This window comes from Anopheles darlingi, chromosome 2 (assembly GCF_943734745.1).
Source record: "Anopheles darlingi chromosome 2, idAnoDarlMG_H_01, whole genome shotgun sequence".
Lineage (NCBI taxonomy): Eukaryota > Metazoa > Arthropoda > Insecta > Diptera > Culicidae > Anopheles > Anopheles darlingi.
Genome location: NC_064874.1, coordinates 56,758,297 through 56,775,796, shown reverse-complemented (window position 1 = coordinate 56,775,796; position 17,500 = coordinate 56,758,297). Strand labels below are relative to the sequence as shown.

The following is a 17,500-nucleotide window of genomic DNA, read 5'->3' as shown; positions in this document are numbered from 1 at the left end:
GACGTGGAATACCGTAAAATATTCTTGCTTCTAGCAGAGGAGAAACGAAATTACCAAACTCGAGCCACAATAATTGCGAACAAAGAAACATTCTTCTTTGAAAAGGACGAAATGAAGGTTGCGACAATTATTCATCACAACGCGTCAAATCATCGCGTAGCCAATCTGCTTGCATCCCTAGAGTGGTAGGATGTTCTACGTAATTAATTCAATGCGTTATCATTTCCGAAGTATTGGTCGCCCAACAACTCAATTTTCATGGTTCATTGTTTATAGATAGATTACCAGATTAAAAAACCATTTGATCGACCTAATCCACAATTGGAAGGAAATAAGCACGAGGTTTAAGGACACGCACGTGGACAAACACCTGTGTTCAATAAGCAAACAACAAGCAGTCAACAGCAACAGCACGGTATCCCAATTATCTTCAACTCTAGCAACGGAATGGAAACCGAAAACTAAATTTATAAATTGGGCAGCAATATCTTCATACATATATACATAAGAGCATTCGCATAGAGCTCGATTAGTGGCAAAGCTACAAAGAGTTTGGCTAACTTCCCGAGGGAAAAAAGGAAAATGTATCTTATCATTATATGATTTCTATTATAGTCAGCATCTAATGCAACGAGATGATGGTCCACATAGGACGAATCCGAACGCATTTTTAATGTCGTCATCCGCAATGGTATATGCGTTCAAAATACGTATTTGAATTTGGTTTTAAGGATCTGTTTTCTTTTACTTGTAACGTTCTGATCCACCTTTACCCCGAGGAAACGCCCGGCGTCCGTAAAACAGCGAATGCAAACCAGTCGTCCATAATGGTGCCGCGAAATGATCGGTGGACGATGTTTATCAGTGACGGAATACGGTGTTTTAATTAGAAGTCGTTCTGATGAAAACGGACTGGCCTACTTGCAGGGTGTTTGGAGTGTATTGAATACGCTCGAACCTCAAACAGGTTAACAGTGTCTGGTAATCTCTTGCTACTCGGCACACGCACCATTGAAGTAGGCGGTACGGACAGTCAGAGGCGAAGGTATGACTGAATGATTTTTCAATGGATGCTCTTTAAGCTTCGGGATCCAAGCAACATTTACAAACAACAGTTGGACGAACCAGAAATAGAAGGAAACGGCGAGATTGTTGGGCCGCATGAACCAAACAAGTCGCGCATATCCGCGATGTTTTGGCATGCTGTGTCTAGATTGTGATTGTATACAAAAACGCGTAATTTTATAACTATATGATAGCGAAAGTCAGCTGCTACAGGCTGTATGCAGCGCAGGTCGGGCAACAGTGCTGACATCTTAGTATAAGAAAGCTTAACTCCCGATCGATTGGAAATGTGATGCCAGAACAACAACAACAAACGTGACACAGAAATCCAGATAGCTTCACCAAACACACACTGGTGTGAATGCCCAAGAGCAAGGAAGCATTATCCAAGCAGTTTGCACTCGATGAGTAGTAGACGATGGGCCACTTTTAACAGAGGCATCATCAGGCCAGGCCACCCCTCAAGACGCCAAAGGTCCGTGGCTGCGACCGGTTGCATTTATATCAGATAGCGATAATGCCACTAATGTGTAGTGTGCTTGCTTGAGTTGATGGTTTAGAGGGGGGTTTGTGGAACTCCGTTGTACGGTAATAGGTTGTGTGGTGTTCGATGTGTCCTAACGGCCAGCAGCGAGTTTTACACACTCGCCCTTGTATGATCGTGTCCCCAGCAGAGTGTATGCGTGTTAAAATAAAAAAAATACAATGCCATTTCATTTCATGTGTGTAATGTAGTATACACCCCCGAATAAGTATCATTAAGTAATCATCAATACCCCACAACGGCAGCCAGGTCTGATTTGGTCGGGGAGGCTACTGCTACTCGCCACAGAATTAATTGCGAACAGAAAACACACAAACTGCGACGATGTACTGAAGAATGTCCTGAGTTATGTGAACGATAAACGGAAACATCAAGAAAGAACACAAAATACAGCAAAACTTAAGTATGATGTACCTTTACTTGGCTTTCCTCCTTCTTTTATTTAATGTTTTTTTTTTATTCGTAAACGCAATACATTTGGTTAGTATATCGTAAAAAATCAAAATCAAAGTGTTCCAATAACAGGGAGAAAAAGGAAGGATTCAGTCTGCCTCGCCAGAACGAAAAGCTCATCGAACCACCGCCCGAAACGTCTTACTCGAGTGTTTTGTGTCTGTGTGTAGAGGAGATGGGGAGGAGGGGGAGGGGGGGAGGGGTTGTCCTACCAATTTCTGCACCACTTATTATACTACACTACTACAAACCTTGCTTCCAGCGATCACGGTTTCCTGCGTCAATTGCGATCAGGAATTTACTAGTCCTACTCTGGTTTAGATGATGTATCCGTGTTATATAAAAAAAGAAGCTGGGATTCGCTGTGCTTACACGGACCTTCTTTTCACTTAGCATCGTTGTTATCACTGGCGGGCCGGTGTTGATTTTGTGTGGCTGGATGTGTGTTTGCAGGTATGTGTCTGGTGTTTACCTCTGCTGTGGTCGATTGGGTACTTGGTTCTCCTGGATGACTATAATAAATTATTCCAATCCATCTCCCTTCTTGTTTTAACCCTCTAATTATTACGGCATTGCTCGGCATCACAATCGGCACTTATTAACGCGAAGAGACGGATGGCCTCCTTTAACGAGTTGTCCCCTCCCCTGCTTCCGGGGGTTTATGTGTGGGCGCTCAACGATACACTTAATTCCTGGACGATCTCCTACTGGAACCAGCTGACGATGAGGAGGCTAGCGTGCTGCGCAGAAAGTGTCCGCCACCGGTTCGCTCTGCTATGCGACGGGAGCGTCTCGTCGGCTGCTGTACCGCCGTTTTCCGCTCATCTTCTTCCGAATCATCCTCGTCCGAATCATCTGCCAGTCTGCGTGTTCGCCCCCGTGCCTTCTTCTCGGGTTCCTCATCCCGTTCCGTCACTCCTCGGTACGCATGGCGATGAATGGAAGCATCCCACTGATTTTGAATGGGGCAAGCAAAGAGAGACCATGTATGTGAGATAAATGTAAGACCAGATGTGGGACGAGATGATCCTTACCGAGCATGTTAGTATCTCCGATCGGTGCGGATGCCAGGCTACGTCGCGTACAATATCCCGGTGACCTTCGATTGCTTCCACAATTGTGCCAGTCAGTACATCGTAAACTGTTGGAAAAAGTGGTTGGCAACGATTGCGACGTTAGATACTTGGGCAGGAACCCCCTTCCTCAGCATGCCGCAAACTGATACTTACTGATAAGTCGTCCTGTTCCACAGCCGGTATAGATGTATCGCTGTCCGGTCGTCGCTGCAGGGGAGAACTTTGCCCGGATCAAGCTCTTCTGAACCTTGTGGCCCCGGTAGGTCATAATGCTGGTATCACCGGGCAATGTTCTTGGCGATGTGAAAACTGCATAAAGGTAGAAGAATGTTAGTTGCTCCGCCCCTCATCCTCAACGTACATTCAATTACTCACATCGCTTCGGTACATCGTCCCAACGGTAATCCCAGTCGCGGTAATGTCTTTCGTAGCCACTACCACCGGTCGACATCTGACGTAAATCCCACAGTTTGATACTCTGGTCCTTCGAGTTCGATATGATATACCGTCCATCGTTACGCGAATCGATGAATGTGATACCGTCACAGTGGCCAATCAGTTTACCGACGCCTTCTAAATTTGCATCGTCCATGCAACGCCGATCCCATAGCTGGCCATAACGAAGAGAAAAAAAGAGAAGAGCTTATAGATCGTTCCCACAGCAACGCGCATTGCAAACTTGTTTGGAATGAACCTAAAAGCGGGCTAAATACGGGCAATATGATTGTTTATCACAGATTCATTAGATATTCTAGTTACTGAAACAAGTTAAATCAATCAAAGCCACCTATAATATTGAGCAATCATATTGCGCTTTTGTAGCTCGCTCAACAGCAGCTTAGTAGCGATGGTATGACTTTTTCATCAAAACCTCACCTTGATGACTCCGTGATCACTGCCACTGAAAAAGATGTTCGACGACTCGTCTACGAATCCGACGGCATTAACATCCGTCCGGCCGTGTGTGTCCGGTGCCATGGTCCGTGTACCGGTAGGCAGGTCATAGGTGAAAATTCCATAGTTTGCACCGCACAGCAAGTGTTTGCCGCAACTGGAATAGCATACACTGAATACGCCCAGCTTGGGACTATCCGAGTTCAGTTGCAAGGTTTGTATGCAATCGGTTGATAGGTCATCCAGGCTGGCGATAAAAACTGAGGGGAAAAGGAGATGTGGTATGGTCATGAGTGAGAGTGATGCGCTAGTGACGCGCTAGTGACGCTACTTACGCGCATCAGCCCAAGTCGTGTAGACGAAGGATTTGCCATCGGGGCTAAAGTCCACGTCCAGTATTGCCCAGGAAACGTGCTTCGCTTCCATCGTACGCAGTTGGCGATAGTGACAGTTTGACGAGTCAAACACTCGTATGAGCGAATCCTGACTGGCGGTGATGAACTGGTTGCCGTCGCCGGTGAATTTACCGCAGAAGACCTTCTGGTCGCATTTGTGCACTCGATCGACGAACGTGTTCGGCCGAAAGCGATTGTTGATCCGGCATACGGCACTCCGCGAGAATGGTCCGTCCTGCGGGCCGATCCCGCGCTGCCGGTTGTTGACCATGCTGACCATTGAGCAGGGCATGGCCGGGTTGCTGCTCTCTCCCGAAGCTAGCTTCGTGACGGCATAGATATCGTTTTTCTGGTGAAGAAGAGATAGATGAGTTGACCAGTTGTTCCGATGGCGCTGGCTGACTGCCAACCAACCTTGAGCTTGTTGAGTGCCGGTTTTTTTTTGATCACCGGCATGCGGTTCTGGTATGTGTTATCGTAGTTCAGCACCATAATGTCGCCACTGTAACGGAGCAAAATCCCATAACTATCACCAAGTGAAGCAGAAATGCATCGTCCGTCCACCTATCCCGTTCACTACGCACCTGCGGATCAGCTGGCGCAGAATGGAGGCGAACTCGCTTTCGTTGAACAGCTCGTCTTCCTCCTCAGGCAGCAGATCCGATTCGTTGAGCCTCCGTTCGTTCAGCTGTGCCAGACGATCGACCATCGCGTCATCGACGTCCATATCCATATCCATGATTTCACCATTCTCCAGGTCACTCATGCTTTCCAGGACGCGATTACGCAGACCGATATTACCCATAGAAACGCTGTACCGAGCGCACCCGTTTTTGCTCCGAAACCTGCTGCTGCCTCCTTGTGACCTTGCTCCTGCTTGCTTCCAATCTTTGTCGTCGCAGCCGCAAACAAAAGCAAAACGCCCGAGGACAATCGCGTGTGTATGTCTTTGCTGCTACCGTGCACCCCCGCGTGACCACGAATTCTCAACCGTTCGATGCGCAAGATTGACCAACGTTGGGAAACGGTTTCTCGCAGGTAGCTTGATGGCAGGAAAAAAGGGACTTGCGATTTCCCAATATCTCCAGGACGTTGCGATGATCAGCAGCTTCGGGGCTCACTCAATCAATCAAAGCATGCCTTGCGATCTCGGGGGAAAAGGTGCAAAAGTGGATTCCCTGGCTTCTGTATCTGATACCACAAATCGTTATCGCCCGAGATGCGTCGAAGGGAATTCAGGAATTTGACCCTCTTCGATTAAAGCGAACACTATCGCCTCATTCGGACGACGCAAGCAAAAGGGAAAATCCGGCGGGGTTGCGAGAATTTTTATCTTCTTGGGTCACCTTTCGGAGGAGAACCTTGATCCTCGTTGATTTGTTCTTATCACGCACGAAAAAGTGCAAAAAAGTGAAGAATTACGCTGGTTTTTATAAAATTTATACACGGAATTTTGGGCTCCTCTGTTTACGTCTTCGCCGTTTACATCGCGCGGTTTCAAGAGTCGAAAATTCCGTGTTTTTGAGACTCCTGAACCCTGTTTATACGACTGACTGGAAGCGGATTTCAACGCTTTCTTGCCAGAGAAAGGTGAAGAAATTTTTGGGCTGTTTCCTTCTCGCTCTCGCATCAAAGGGTGAGCGAGAAAAAAAAGTAATTTTGGACTGTAAAACAAACCGAAATCCCACCGTTCTTGCTCGAGATTTGGACCATTCGAGCAGTTGACGATCTGCTCGAATGGTCCAAATATCGAGCAGAGGCACAGTGGAATTTTCCTGTATATAAGGTGGCCAAAAATAAAAAGAAATCTTCAAACTGCTCGAATGGCTGTTTTGGTCAAATTCCAACCTCACTTTTCCATCAGGAATCGCCTCAATTTATGCAACGCGCCAATAGCGCCTACCGCTTAACAATCGATGATGAGGTGATCGATGATCGATTTCGATTTAGGGGGGGGGGGGGGGAGGGGGGGTAATGATTTGATGAAGATGCGTTCTTTCGTCCCAGCTACAGCTCATGAAGAATTCGCCAATCGGTGTTCCGAAACCGGCCGGACGCTCGCACAAAGGAAAAGAACCATCACGAGCAAATTGCGGAGTTAGGGTTTTCTTCAACAGAAACCAAAGACGGATGTCCCAGCCGACATTCGTGGCCACTGATCCCGCACCCGAACGGGGTGTGATTTTAGAGGACATTTTAGTCATCAACGCTCGCTCGCGGCTGGTTCGCGGGTTATCGTAGCGAGTTTTCACAGGTCTCGAACCGCGAGAGCGTCAATTGCTGGCCGAGTGAATCGAGAGCGATAAGCAACAGCTGTGTTGAGGTTGAAAGACCGTCCAGATTGCTCGGTACCATCGTCAATTGGCGGAGTGTTTTGATCAATATTGGTCCATTCGTCCATGCACATGATTTTTGAATCGCGATTTGCGATCTTTTTTCAAAACTATCTCCAAATATGTTTATCAGACCTGCACAAAGCCCTGAAACATTACGATCTATCGTAAGCAGAATGCCCGAACATGCTATCAAACGACATAAAGGCTTGGCACAGAGGTTATCATTGCGCGTGATTTTGGTTGGGTGGATGATTTCCCATTAGAACCGTTCTCCAGTCAATGTCTCATGTGGCTTACGGTGACTCTTTATTACAGCACAGCCCGCATGGCTTATCAAATGGAAAATACGCAAGTAGCTAACGCAGAATTATGATTGTCGCTCAAATCATGTTCGTTCTCGACCGCTCCTACGGGAATCAGAAATTGGTGGTTGAGAAATGAAATCAGTTTAAATCGGCGTTCCGCACAGTTCAAAGGCCCTCCAGTGAATTGAACGTCTAGTGAAATCTTTTTTATCTGTGCTATCTGCGTTCCAAAAATGAAGCTCAGCTTCTTTTGGTTTGCGGTTTTCGTTGTTTTATATGTTAATGCAAGTGGTCGCGAAGATAAGAAGGAAGTGAATCATTCAATGTACAACTCCATGGGATATGGACTCGAGTTACTTTTAACGAAGTTTGATATTTTATCAAGCAAGCTGCAAAGAGTGGAAGAAAAGCTGCAGAGTGTGGAAGACAAGATGCAAAAGTCAGAAATAAAGATGTTGCAGAAGGTTGAAGACAAGATTCAGGAACACCGCACCACACAAGAACAGCTGATTGCAGAGTTGCACGAATTTCGATCCAGCCAAGATAAGAGCCAAAAGGCAATGCTTGTCGAGCTACATACACTGGAAAATAGAGTCGCGCTTAATTTAAGCGAAGTTAACAAGCAAAATCAGGAAAATATCAATGCGGCGTTGCATAAACTTGATAAAGACATCGGAGATGTGTTGAAATATCACCACAAACAAACATTCTTTCCCTCGTGCAAAGATGTTCCATCGAACGAGTCTGGGACATATCGGATACGCGTAAAAACTGACGGTGTTAGTGTTCCATTCGAAGTGTACTGCGAACAGAAATCGTTCGGTGGTGGATGGATAGTGTTTCAGTACCGTTTCGACGGATCACTGGACTTTTACCGAGACTGGAATGAGTTCCGCGACGGATTTGGTGATTTGAACAAAGAGTTCTGGTTGGGTCTTGAGAAGGTCCACCAGATAACAAGTGGCCGGAAGCACGAACTGATCGTTGAATTGAAAGACTTTGAAGGAACATACAAATATGCACGATATGATGCATTCGAAATAGGTAGTGAGAGTGACCAATACGACCTAAAGAATATCGGAAATTATAGTGGAACTTCTGGTGGAGAAATGTCCTATAATAAGGGTTCGAAATTCTCAACCAAAGATCGGGATAATGATGAATTCGATGGGCAATGTGCACGGCTCTACGAAGGTGCATGGTGGCACACAATGTTTTGTACTCTAGCGAATTTGAACGGGCGATATATGAATGATGATGATGTTAGATCAATGCATTGGTATTATTTCAAAGACAATCAATTAGGATTGAGTTATTCGCGAATGATGATCCGAGAGTTGGAATAGCGTTTTTAGTTGGATCAATGTTATAGTGCAAGGAATGAACAATCAACAATGCTTCGAAACAAAAATGGAATAGAAACGCATTTTTCAAAACAAATTCCAGACAAGTCTTTTAAATGAAGAAGATATTTTAAATGAAGAAGATATTAGAAGAGAGAAGAAGCAACTTTCTCATCTCTAGCTTAAAATTCATCCGAAACCAAAATCCAGACGTGAAAAATGGATAAAGAAATGAGGAATGAATTCAATGAACGCACACTAGCGTAACGAAAGAAATTGCTCGGAAAATGCTCGGAAAATGGGGACAACGACTCATAGTGTTTTTTTTTTATCTCGCCGGCGCGTCACCGAATAGCCCTAGCGGATGTCCGAGGAGCATCCACTTGTTTCCTCTTTTATCCCTGCATTTGTTGCTGGTCCCCGCCAGCGGCCTTAAAGCGCTGGACTCCCAGCATTCCACGCCTGGCGCGTCTCCATTATGCGACATCCGCTGCACTACGTTTTCTACTCTTACCCATCCTCGATCGAGCGGCGTCCATCTCTGCCCTGGCAACTTCGGACCTGGGGCTAACAAACAGGACATCCCCAGGAAACTACCGCATTGACAGAAAGGTATGCAACCGGATCTCTTAACGCTTAAGAGACCCGCCGGCAGAACAATTTCGGATCTCTTAAACATTAAGAGATTTTGTCAATGGGCACCTGTCCTGTCTGACTGGACAGAGATCGCAGTTTGGCGGATTCTTACAATCCTCGGCAAGATGCCCATCCGCGCAACACCTTCTGCATTTGTTGGATCGATCCAGCTCTTGTGCTGACCCCACTCCCAGCACCGCGAGCATGGAAATCGCTTTGAAACGATTCGCACAGGGCAATCGTTCCATCCCACCTGTAGCTTACCAGCCTTGACGAGTTTCGTCGCCTGGGCCTCTGGCAGGATGCTTTCCGCCATCTTGGTTCGCTGGTAGAAGGGACGCAGCTTAACGACTGGCGCTTCCTACAAGTTCAACAGCTCGCATACTGCATCCTGTAGCTGCTTCTCTGTTGTTGACTCGTAGAGACTGCGACACTGGACGGTTCTTCTCTGGGTTAGGGCCGTCACAGTGGCCGCTTCCCGTAGGACTTCTTGCACAACTGTGCTGAAGTCCAAGTTCCTGGCGTGACCACGCAGGTGCAGCAGCATTATGCTTCCGTTGCTTGAGCGGGCAACGTGCTTGACGCATTTACCCAGCTCGACTAGCTCGGCTGCGCTCTGATACCGTCCAAAACTATTTTAAAACTAATATAAAATTAAAAACAAAATATCACATTGCATTTCGTTGCATTTCCAACACTTTTTTATGCAATGTTGAACATTTTTAAGTGTGATGTGATTTCGACGAACTGTTCTGTTCGGCATTCAAGATGGCCGGAGCGTTGCGATCGTGCTCTCGGTAAGTTTTATAAAAGTATGCATATTTTTCGCATATTTTGTGGTGTTTCTTTTCGTTGCAGGCTTTTCAACACCCGCAGCAACTATCTCTATGATCTTTGATGATCGATTCGTGCTTCAACGTGAATCTACGTGTTTTGTAGTTTTCAGAAGGAGTTGGCGCTCCGTCAAACAACAATCCTACGCGGAGGGCAAGCAGCAGAAGAGCAGAAAAGTGTTGCGCGTAAGTGTAGTATTTCGTGATGTGATTAGCAAATATGAATCGTGGGTAGATTAGTTAAAAAGGTTATAAATAAAATTAGTGAAATCGAAAATATATTTTTTTGCATCCTTTATGTTGATCCTCGAAGCTGGGTCTCTTTGCCAGTCTCTTTTCGAGTCTCTTGAACAATAAGAGACCCGAAAGAGTGAAGTTGAGCGATTTCTGTATTAAACGTATTATGTACCCGTATAAAAAAATTTATGCAACCGGGTCTCTTATTGTTTAAAAGATCCGAAATTGTTCTGCCGGCGGGTGTCTTAAGCGTTAAGAGACCCGGTTGCATAACCTTCTGCAATGGGGTAGATCACATCAGGCTAGATTCTTTCGAGTTACGATTCAGAATTCAGAAATTGATTTCTTTAAGTTTGCTATATTTTTTCAATTGACGGCTTACATTCATTTACCATCCTAATCATTTTATACTTTAGTTCTGATTTAGACTCAACCTTAGGACTGAAAATAACTGCACTAGCAAACGGCTCACGACCTTTAATAGATAACCCTAATGAGCTCCAGATTTTCCATGTTCCCAGCGAACGTGGGGCCGATAAGATTGGAAGAAAGTGGTCCAAAACGGAAGTTGAGAAAAAAAAAAACATTTGAGACGAGAAGGGTTGAGGTATCTCAGGAAGCCAGCCCCGCTGGAAGTGGCACCGATTAGTCTGCCCTTCCTTATACTGGTACGGTTTGACCCATGCAGCTCTCGAAGAATTTCGTGGCTTCTTAGGGTGCCTTCTCAGGTGTAACCTTTTATCGGTCTGTGAAAATCAGTGCCCTCGCAAAGAACTCAGTGAAACAACGGCAAGGGGAAGGGAGCTATAGCAGAAGCGGAAGAGGAGGAAATGGAGAAATATTCACAATATCACGGAGACTTCCTACAATGCAAAGTCTTTAAGGAGAGGGTGGCCGCCGCTAAGGGGAGGTAGGTATCTGAAGATTCTCTTACGTTTCTCAAGCCCGCAGACGGCGTCTTGGGTCATGGTTTGCGTGAGAAAAACGCACTGAATCGTGCAATTCCGTGTGTCCAGTATTGCGTGCCCTTTATCGTTTTTTTTTTGTTTGTTTGTTCCGTCTGCTTATTACAAACTCGCTACATCTCTTTACAGACACATGAGATAGAAGAATGTTGTAGAAGAAAATAAAATTTGATTTAAACCAAGGTGGTACTTATACATACCGAAAAGCAGTTTGTAATTTACTTTATCTTTGGATCATACCAAATGCTTTCATACATAAATTATAGTTTTTTCATGGTCGGTTATAAGTGATGCTGGATATGTGATCGATTATCCGTATTTCATACTCCCACAACCAAGGTAAGAAATTCTCTTCAGTGAAGGAATTCTATGCTGCAATGAAATATGCACATATTATACGCCATATGGTATGATTATAGAAGCAATACGGTGAACTGCAATAGCAAATGAATAATTGGAACAAATCGAAACACCCATCCGGAAGCGCAATAGCACGTTACCATCTGGATGCGGTCCACATTATTATGCAAAAGTCAGTCCCTTATGCTTGACATGTAAAAGTCATGTTCAGCGTAAAGGGCGTCTCTATTTGCTTTCCACAAAGTTTTAAAAGTGAAACTGATGCCTGGTGCAGGATGTCCTCCCGGTCGGATTCTTGCATGTATAATGAAGTATCGATCTATCTAGCACACAATAAAACTATCGGCTCTATATTAACCACAGCATCACCAAACCCAAGAGTTCAAAACACTCAAAAAAACAATTCGTGAACGTTCCACTCCATCGTCATCATCATCATCGTCATCGTCATCATCAAGGGCTGCTTCTTGATGATTTGCCGTTCGGATGTCGTCTTTGTCCCGGATCTCCGGGATCGCTCGCTGGCTTGCTCGCTCGTTTGGCTTCGTGCGGAGAAAAATGTTCGTGGCGTATAAATTTACATTGTGGGAACCGTGGGAACTGTTGCAACCGGTTGGTTCGTCCATGCTGCGTACTTCTGCCGTGCGAGGGTGAAGGCGAAGGATGGCTGCCGCGGAAGAGCCAGCAAGAGCAAGAGGTATTGGCGTGGATGGCAGTGCGTATGGGGTGGCGGATGATGGGTTGCTGCTCTGTTGGCGATGCGGCTCATCGTGAATGAAGTTAGGAACAAGTGGTAGGAAGCTGAAGGTCGTCGGCGTGATGTTGGATGGGGATGGAACGGTAAAAGGAGAATTGAAGAGAGCAGAGGAGAACCGAAATGGAAAACGTGTGTTACGTTTCCAGACCGGCTATCGCGCTAGACACAATCGAAGAATAGCGGGAAGGGTGTGGTAGCGGGCGTCCAGCACCAATCTCAAAGTCGCCGGTGCGTCGTGCGAAGAGAGGAGGGAGGGCACTGCGGCGGATTCTTCAAGCGGAACGTTTCCGATTCCTTGTTCTTCGGCTGTTCCTTGGCGCACGAAGGAGCACGGGAAGACGCCTGTTTCGGCGAACGGGGTCGGGGCGAAGACGTTGATGTATTTATGAATAAATAATGACGAGTCGGGAGGGGAAGAAGGGCACGGAGACCAGGGAGGGTTGAGCATGAAGGTTCCCTTTAAAAATTAAAAACCCTTCGCTGCTGGTCTGCAGGTTTTCTCATAGTTTGAGCTCGGAACGAAGGAAGACAATTAGTGTAACAATGACCAGTTTTTCGCTTGAAGCGTCTGCATTCATGAGGGAGAAAAAGGAGGGGGTGGAGGAGAAAACTATGCAATGCCGCAAGGAAAACGCGGGTGGATAAACGAAGGAGTAGTTTTGTGTTTTCCGAACACATGATGGTGGACATTGCGATTGTTGCGCTCCCGGGCGCACGTTCCAGGACTCGATGCTGCTCTTTTCGTCCAGACCAGAACCGGATGTTTTCATTTCTGCGTCCTGTGCCGGGTTCGCTTGGGAAAAGTTGCACATTTCCCTGGTTACAAATTAGGAAACCCGCAGTGGGACCCGCATAGGCTACGGGGCAATTTTCATCATCTTCCGCTGATTGAGCGCCTGAATGAGGCTGTTGCACCGTTGCGGTGACTCAAAATGCAACGTGTGGAATGTGGTCCTGGTGGGCCAGTGCCAGTCATTTTTGGTGGAATATTTGGTATCCTGCGGGAGAGGTAGACCGGTTTTCCTCCGGTACAAGAACAAATAAATGTAGCGGTAAAGCGAGCGAGACACAATGATGATGAGCAGAGCGCGTGATCAGGGTGGTGGCCCCTAAGGGGAACACGTGCGAGGTGGCTGATATTTTCCCACGCCTTTTTTGCGCTCTTCCACCCGATGGACGACCCGGTTTCGCTTTGAAACTGGCGCCTGTCCGCGATGGTCGGTACGAGGAGGTTTTAATTTTCTCTTTTTCTCAGACACGTTTTTAAACTTTTTTGTGTTCTGGAAAAGTTTAGTTCGAGTTATGGAAAGAGTAGTTCCACAATTTTGACCAATTGTTTGGGTTGCGCATTTGCAACCGGGTCTATTAACGCTTAATAGACCCGTCGTCAGAACATTTTCGTGTTTATTAAACAATAGACCCATTTGCATACATTTTGTCAATGGAGAAGTTGCCATTAATAAGCAACGAGCCTCAATTTATCAAAAAATACATTTTCCTAAATTCGACAAAAAGCGGTTATTTAATTAAATTTGACCATGAGTATGAACCATAGTGAAAATACTTTTCGAGCGCTATGCTATTTGACGCTTGTCTGTTCTAGTACTCCGACAACGGAACTGTAATGCCATTCATGTGATATCAGGTCACACTCGCTGAAAAAAGACACACCGCTCCGAACTGTTGAACTCAACTCGTAGTTGTAAACGCTGGCGGTACTTTTTTTGAGCGCTTTCCTTTTCACTCAGACAACCGTATCGCCAACGCAAGAGGAAGCGGGAAGGCACGAAATTGATGCTTCGCCTTCGTTTTTGTCATGGTTTCTGTAGACAACTCTCGCGTAAATTTTTTTTTTCTCAACGATCGGGCAACGGGAAAGGACGGCTGCGGCTGCGAAAATCGAAAACTCGGCTCGGCGAAGTGATCTGTGCTCGCGAAGGTTTCCGTTGGCCCTTTAATTCCAACCCCCGGATCGCGCTGGTGGAAGACCCTCTAAAGGACACCGCAGGATTCTCGTGGACACCCGGGTTCTTCCTTGTGCTGTGCTGTGGCCGCTCTCGGATTAAACCAACTCGAAAACCGGCAAACAAAAATGCGACCGTGACCCTCCGAGCGAGTTTTCCGACGGCGTTATGTAGTGGTTGTTTACTTGCTGTCGAACGGACTTTCCGAAACTGGAAAAAGGACGTCGGGAAAAGGAGCTGCCGTGCGTGTCCGAGAGTGAGGAAGGCTCCTCCTGCGCTTCGGGTTGTCGTTTTGCTCTTCTCCGCGGACGCGGAATCCAGCAAAGTGGCCGGTAATTACTGTCTCCGGAGTTGAGGATCGTGTAAATCCGAAAAGGGCGCTACCCCTTGCCCGAACATCGTTGTAAGGGGTTCCGTTCAACTCGTTTAGTGTGTGCTTCAAAGCTTGTGTGTGTGTGAGCGTGTGTGTGCACACGGTTGTGGTGTTACCAGCGTTTCCTCCAAGGATTCATAAATCCTTGGCAAACTCCTATCTCCCGTGAATTGTTGTGCTGGCTGCTGCTCCGCCTAATCAGAAATCCAAGTTCTCAGCCTCCTGTGATAACAGTGATAAGCGTGATTTGAGGCGACGACGACGAAAACGGCAGCTGGCGGCTGGTGTGCAGCGCAATTTTAATTTATTCCCAAAAGTTCTTTAATTCGTTCTTTGGACGCCGCAAGGCGTTCGTTGGGCTATGTGCGTGCGTGGCTGTGTGTTTGTCGCGATTGAACGTAAATCAAAACAATAACAAAGTCCCCGGGAAGGTTTATCTGGAAATGAGATTCGGTTGTTAACGGCGACGACGAAAAGTGATCTGAATTGTTCCGATCTTCTTTGGATCGCTCCGGGATCGTGTCGAATGATGATAATTCTAGACGAGCACTTGGCACGGTTCATGTTGCACGGTATGAATCCTCGTCAGCACCAAAGAGCGTAGCGCCGTGCAAGACGGACGGTTCGGTGTTATCCCTCGGACGGACGGACGGAAAGCACAGTATTTAGTGGTCAGGGGGACGCAGAGGCCCCTTTCACGAACATGCCACATCAGTACGGTATCCCGGGCTATGGTCAGGCCCCACCAAGCCCTCCTTCGCACCACGGTGGAGCCCTGTTGCCACGATTAGGCGGTGGTGGTGGAGCAGTCATACCGGTCGGAACCACGAATAACAGTGCCAGCGGGATGGCCCCAACATCGGGCTCGACAGCGGCCTCACCCATCTTCCGGAGCCAGATCGAGGAACGGCGGTTAACGCGCGAAGCAATGGAAAAGTATCTGCGCGACCGCAACAACATGGTCATTGTCATACTGCATGCGAAGGTAATTATTGCTTTTCCAAAACCAATCCGGTTAAAAGCCCCTTTTCGCAACTCCTTTTCTCCCGGTATCCACCTGATCGGCAGGTCGTCCGCGCAAGAAACGTTTGTCATATTTTCATCATCTCTCGGGGTCCCACTTCCGCATTCGTGTACCGCTAATCACTTGATTGTTTCTGGGACTCGCGGGGGCTCGCCGCACCATCTTTCGGCGATCACGAAGCGATGAGTTGTTTTTAATGATTTTTCGTTTGTTTTGTCATCAACACTCCGGCTTTCGTGTCCGTTGATGTTTTGGGATTTCTGGTCCCACGGTTGTCGCATCTTTGGTGGTGGTTTCGTTTCGTTGAAAGACATTCCCCACCCAAAGGTAGCGAGGCGATTGAGGCGGTGAAGAACACAATAGAAAGGCTTTAAACTGCTTTGGAGCTTCATGCTGCGTTAAGCTATTAATCATAGAGCATGATGAGCACGTACGTACGGACTCGCGGACTTTATTTAATGTAACTACTTCATTGTTGACCAAAACAGTCCTACTAACTCCATCAGTTATCGCCCGAGGAATCATACAATGCGAAGCAAAATGTAGAGCAGATTGTTCTCACCATCAGCTGGACCATCGGATTGATCTCATCCGGACGCCGCAGGCCAGTAACATTATGTCGCGGATATTACCGGGGATCCCGTTAGTGCTATGCTGGATGATTGGCATGTCTTCAAACATGTTCCATCCGAATCCACGACGGTGACAGGCCCACATTTTGACAAATAATATCCGCTTTTCGCTAAGAAATTTGAGGTCACGAATCGTCGCGTCGTCAATCAACTTTTCATCGGAAACCGGACATTGGTCGAGCTTTTCTCCAATTCCGATGATCGGTTGATTATCAATTATCGGACAAATGTGTTTTGCAAAAGGATCGCTTACATATTACACATAAGATAGTCCATAGGAAGCGGATTGAAGGCGGGGGAACGGTAAGGGGTTTTTGGGGCGGAAAAATAAATCAAACCCATCAAGCTGCGACCATGCTTCTCATGGAATGCCGCGTAGAGCATTCGATTGAAGCGCGAGCGATTGGGTGGTTACGTTTTTCGGCGGTGAATCGTAAAGCAACGATCACGTTTGCCATTCCATGGGAATCCACGGCGATCTCTGAATGACGCCGGCGATGACGGTGATGATGATGACGAGAAAAGCAACGATCGGGGCCATTGAGACCGGCAAAATGTTTGTGGCTTCCCGGCCATGGTGGCCTGGGACTTGTGGCATGGTGAACAGCGTGAGAAAACAGCCATACCGAAAGATCCAATCAACCAGTTCGAGTCCATGTGCAGTGACGGGCGGGGTCTTGAGCGACGGAAGGGAAAGCAATTGGAAGAGAGGCAAAGATAGAGCGACAGAATAGGTGTGTATGTGTGTGTGTATAAGGGACGCACACTCAAGCTGATGTGTGATGCCATGTGATTAAACAAAATTCAATCATCACCCAGCATCAGTGGCAGCAATAGTTTGTGGAAGCACCCAACACGTACTTGTTGCGCTCAGGCCATGAAATCCCCCGGTACGCTCTTCCGAATTCTCTGGCTTCCTCGCATACCCAGTAAGCACCTGATCACCGATTATCAATGATGACGATGATCAGGCTACCGCGACAATGATCTTAGCAATGATCTCAAACTAACGCCGGTATCGTACCAGCGCGACTGATTTTGTTGCTCATGGTTCAAGATAACCAGAGCATATTCATCTGTTTCTTGTCACCGGTGTTAGCCTCAATGGATCGGATCCTAACGATCACGCAGAGCAGTCAGAGTGAAAACAATTTCAGATTTATCGAAAGTTTGGCTTGCCTTCTCTCCAACGGAATTAATACTGGACTTTGCTAACAACGAGCTTTCTCAATCAATTGGTTGCAATGAACAACGAACTACGCTTTAAACGATGGTGATGGTTCTCAATGAAATGATAATTACGAAATT

General features: G+C 46.7%; 3 protein-coding genes across 12 annotated transcripts in view; 2 read left to right on the top strand and 1 right to left on the bottom strand.

Annotated features, from left to right (window-relative positions):
* The window catches only part of LOC125948705 (F-box/LRR-repeat protein 20), a 10,340-nt gene extending 8,327 nt beyond the window's left edge, over nucleotides 1-2,013 (top strand). For 8 of the 9 annotated variants that reach the window (XM_049675018.1, XM_049675017.1, XM_049675021.1 and 5 more), the window contains exon 11: nucleotides 1-2,011. This exon is cut by the window's left edge and continues 544 nt beyond it. The gene's annotated coding sequence lies outside the window, so the exon portion shown is untranslated. The other variant, XM_049675026.1, reaches the window with a different exon arrangement.
* LOC125948695 (DDB1- and CUL4-associated factor 11) lies at nucleotides 2,009-5,919 on the bottom strand. Its single transcript, XM_049675005.1, has 8 exons — nucleotides 5,012-5,919; nucleotides 4,842-4,929; nucleotides 4,368-4,776; nucleotides 4,015-4,292; nucleotides 3,514-3,748; nucleotides 3,292-3,447; nucleotides 3,097-3,203; nucleotides 2,009-3,014 (listed from the first exon to the last, which is right to left on the bottom strand). The coding sequence occupies exons 1-8, from the start codon at nucleotides 5,230-5,232 to the stop codon at nucleotides 2,748-2,750; spliced, it is 1,761 nt and encodes a 586-aa protein (XP_049530962.1). The 5' UTR covers nucleotides 5,233-5,919; the 3' UTR covers nucleotides 2,009-2,747.
* An 8,154-nt stretch (nucleotides 5,920-14,073) lies between these two features.
* LOC125948696 (suppressor of hairless protein) overlaps nucleotides 14,074-17,500 on the top strand; it is a 13,680-nt gene continuing 10,253 nt past the window's right edge. For both annotated transcript variants that reach the window (XR_007468602.1, XM_049675006.1), the window contains exon 1: nucleotides 14,074-15,521. Coding sequence is in view for 1 of the 2 variants with exons in the window: in XM_049675006.1 (XP_049530963.1) it covers nucleotides 15,240-15,521 (282 nt within the window). In the remaining variant the exon portion in view is untranslated. The remainder of the gene's footprint in view (nucleotides 15,522-17,500) is intronic.

Bases quoted from the DNA above. Each gene is read 5' to 3' on its own strand.
- LOC125948695 (XM_049675005.1), bottom strand. From the start codon at position 5,232: ATGGGTAATATCGGTCTGCGTAATCGCGTCCTGGAAAGCATGAGTGAC. The intron at 4,930-5,011 runs GTGCGTAGTGAA...GCTCCGTTACAG, and splicing joins CTGCGCCAGCTGATCCGCAG to TGGCGACATTATGGTGCTGA. The intron at 4,293-4,367 runs GTAAGTAGCGTC...TTTTCCCCTCAG, and splicing joins CACGACTTGGGCTGATGCGC to TTTTTATCGCCAGCCTGGAT.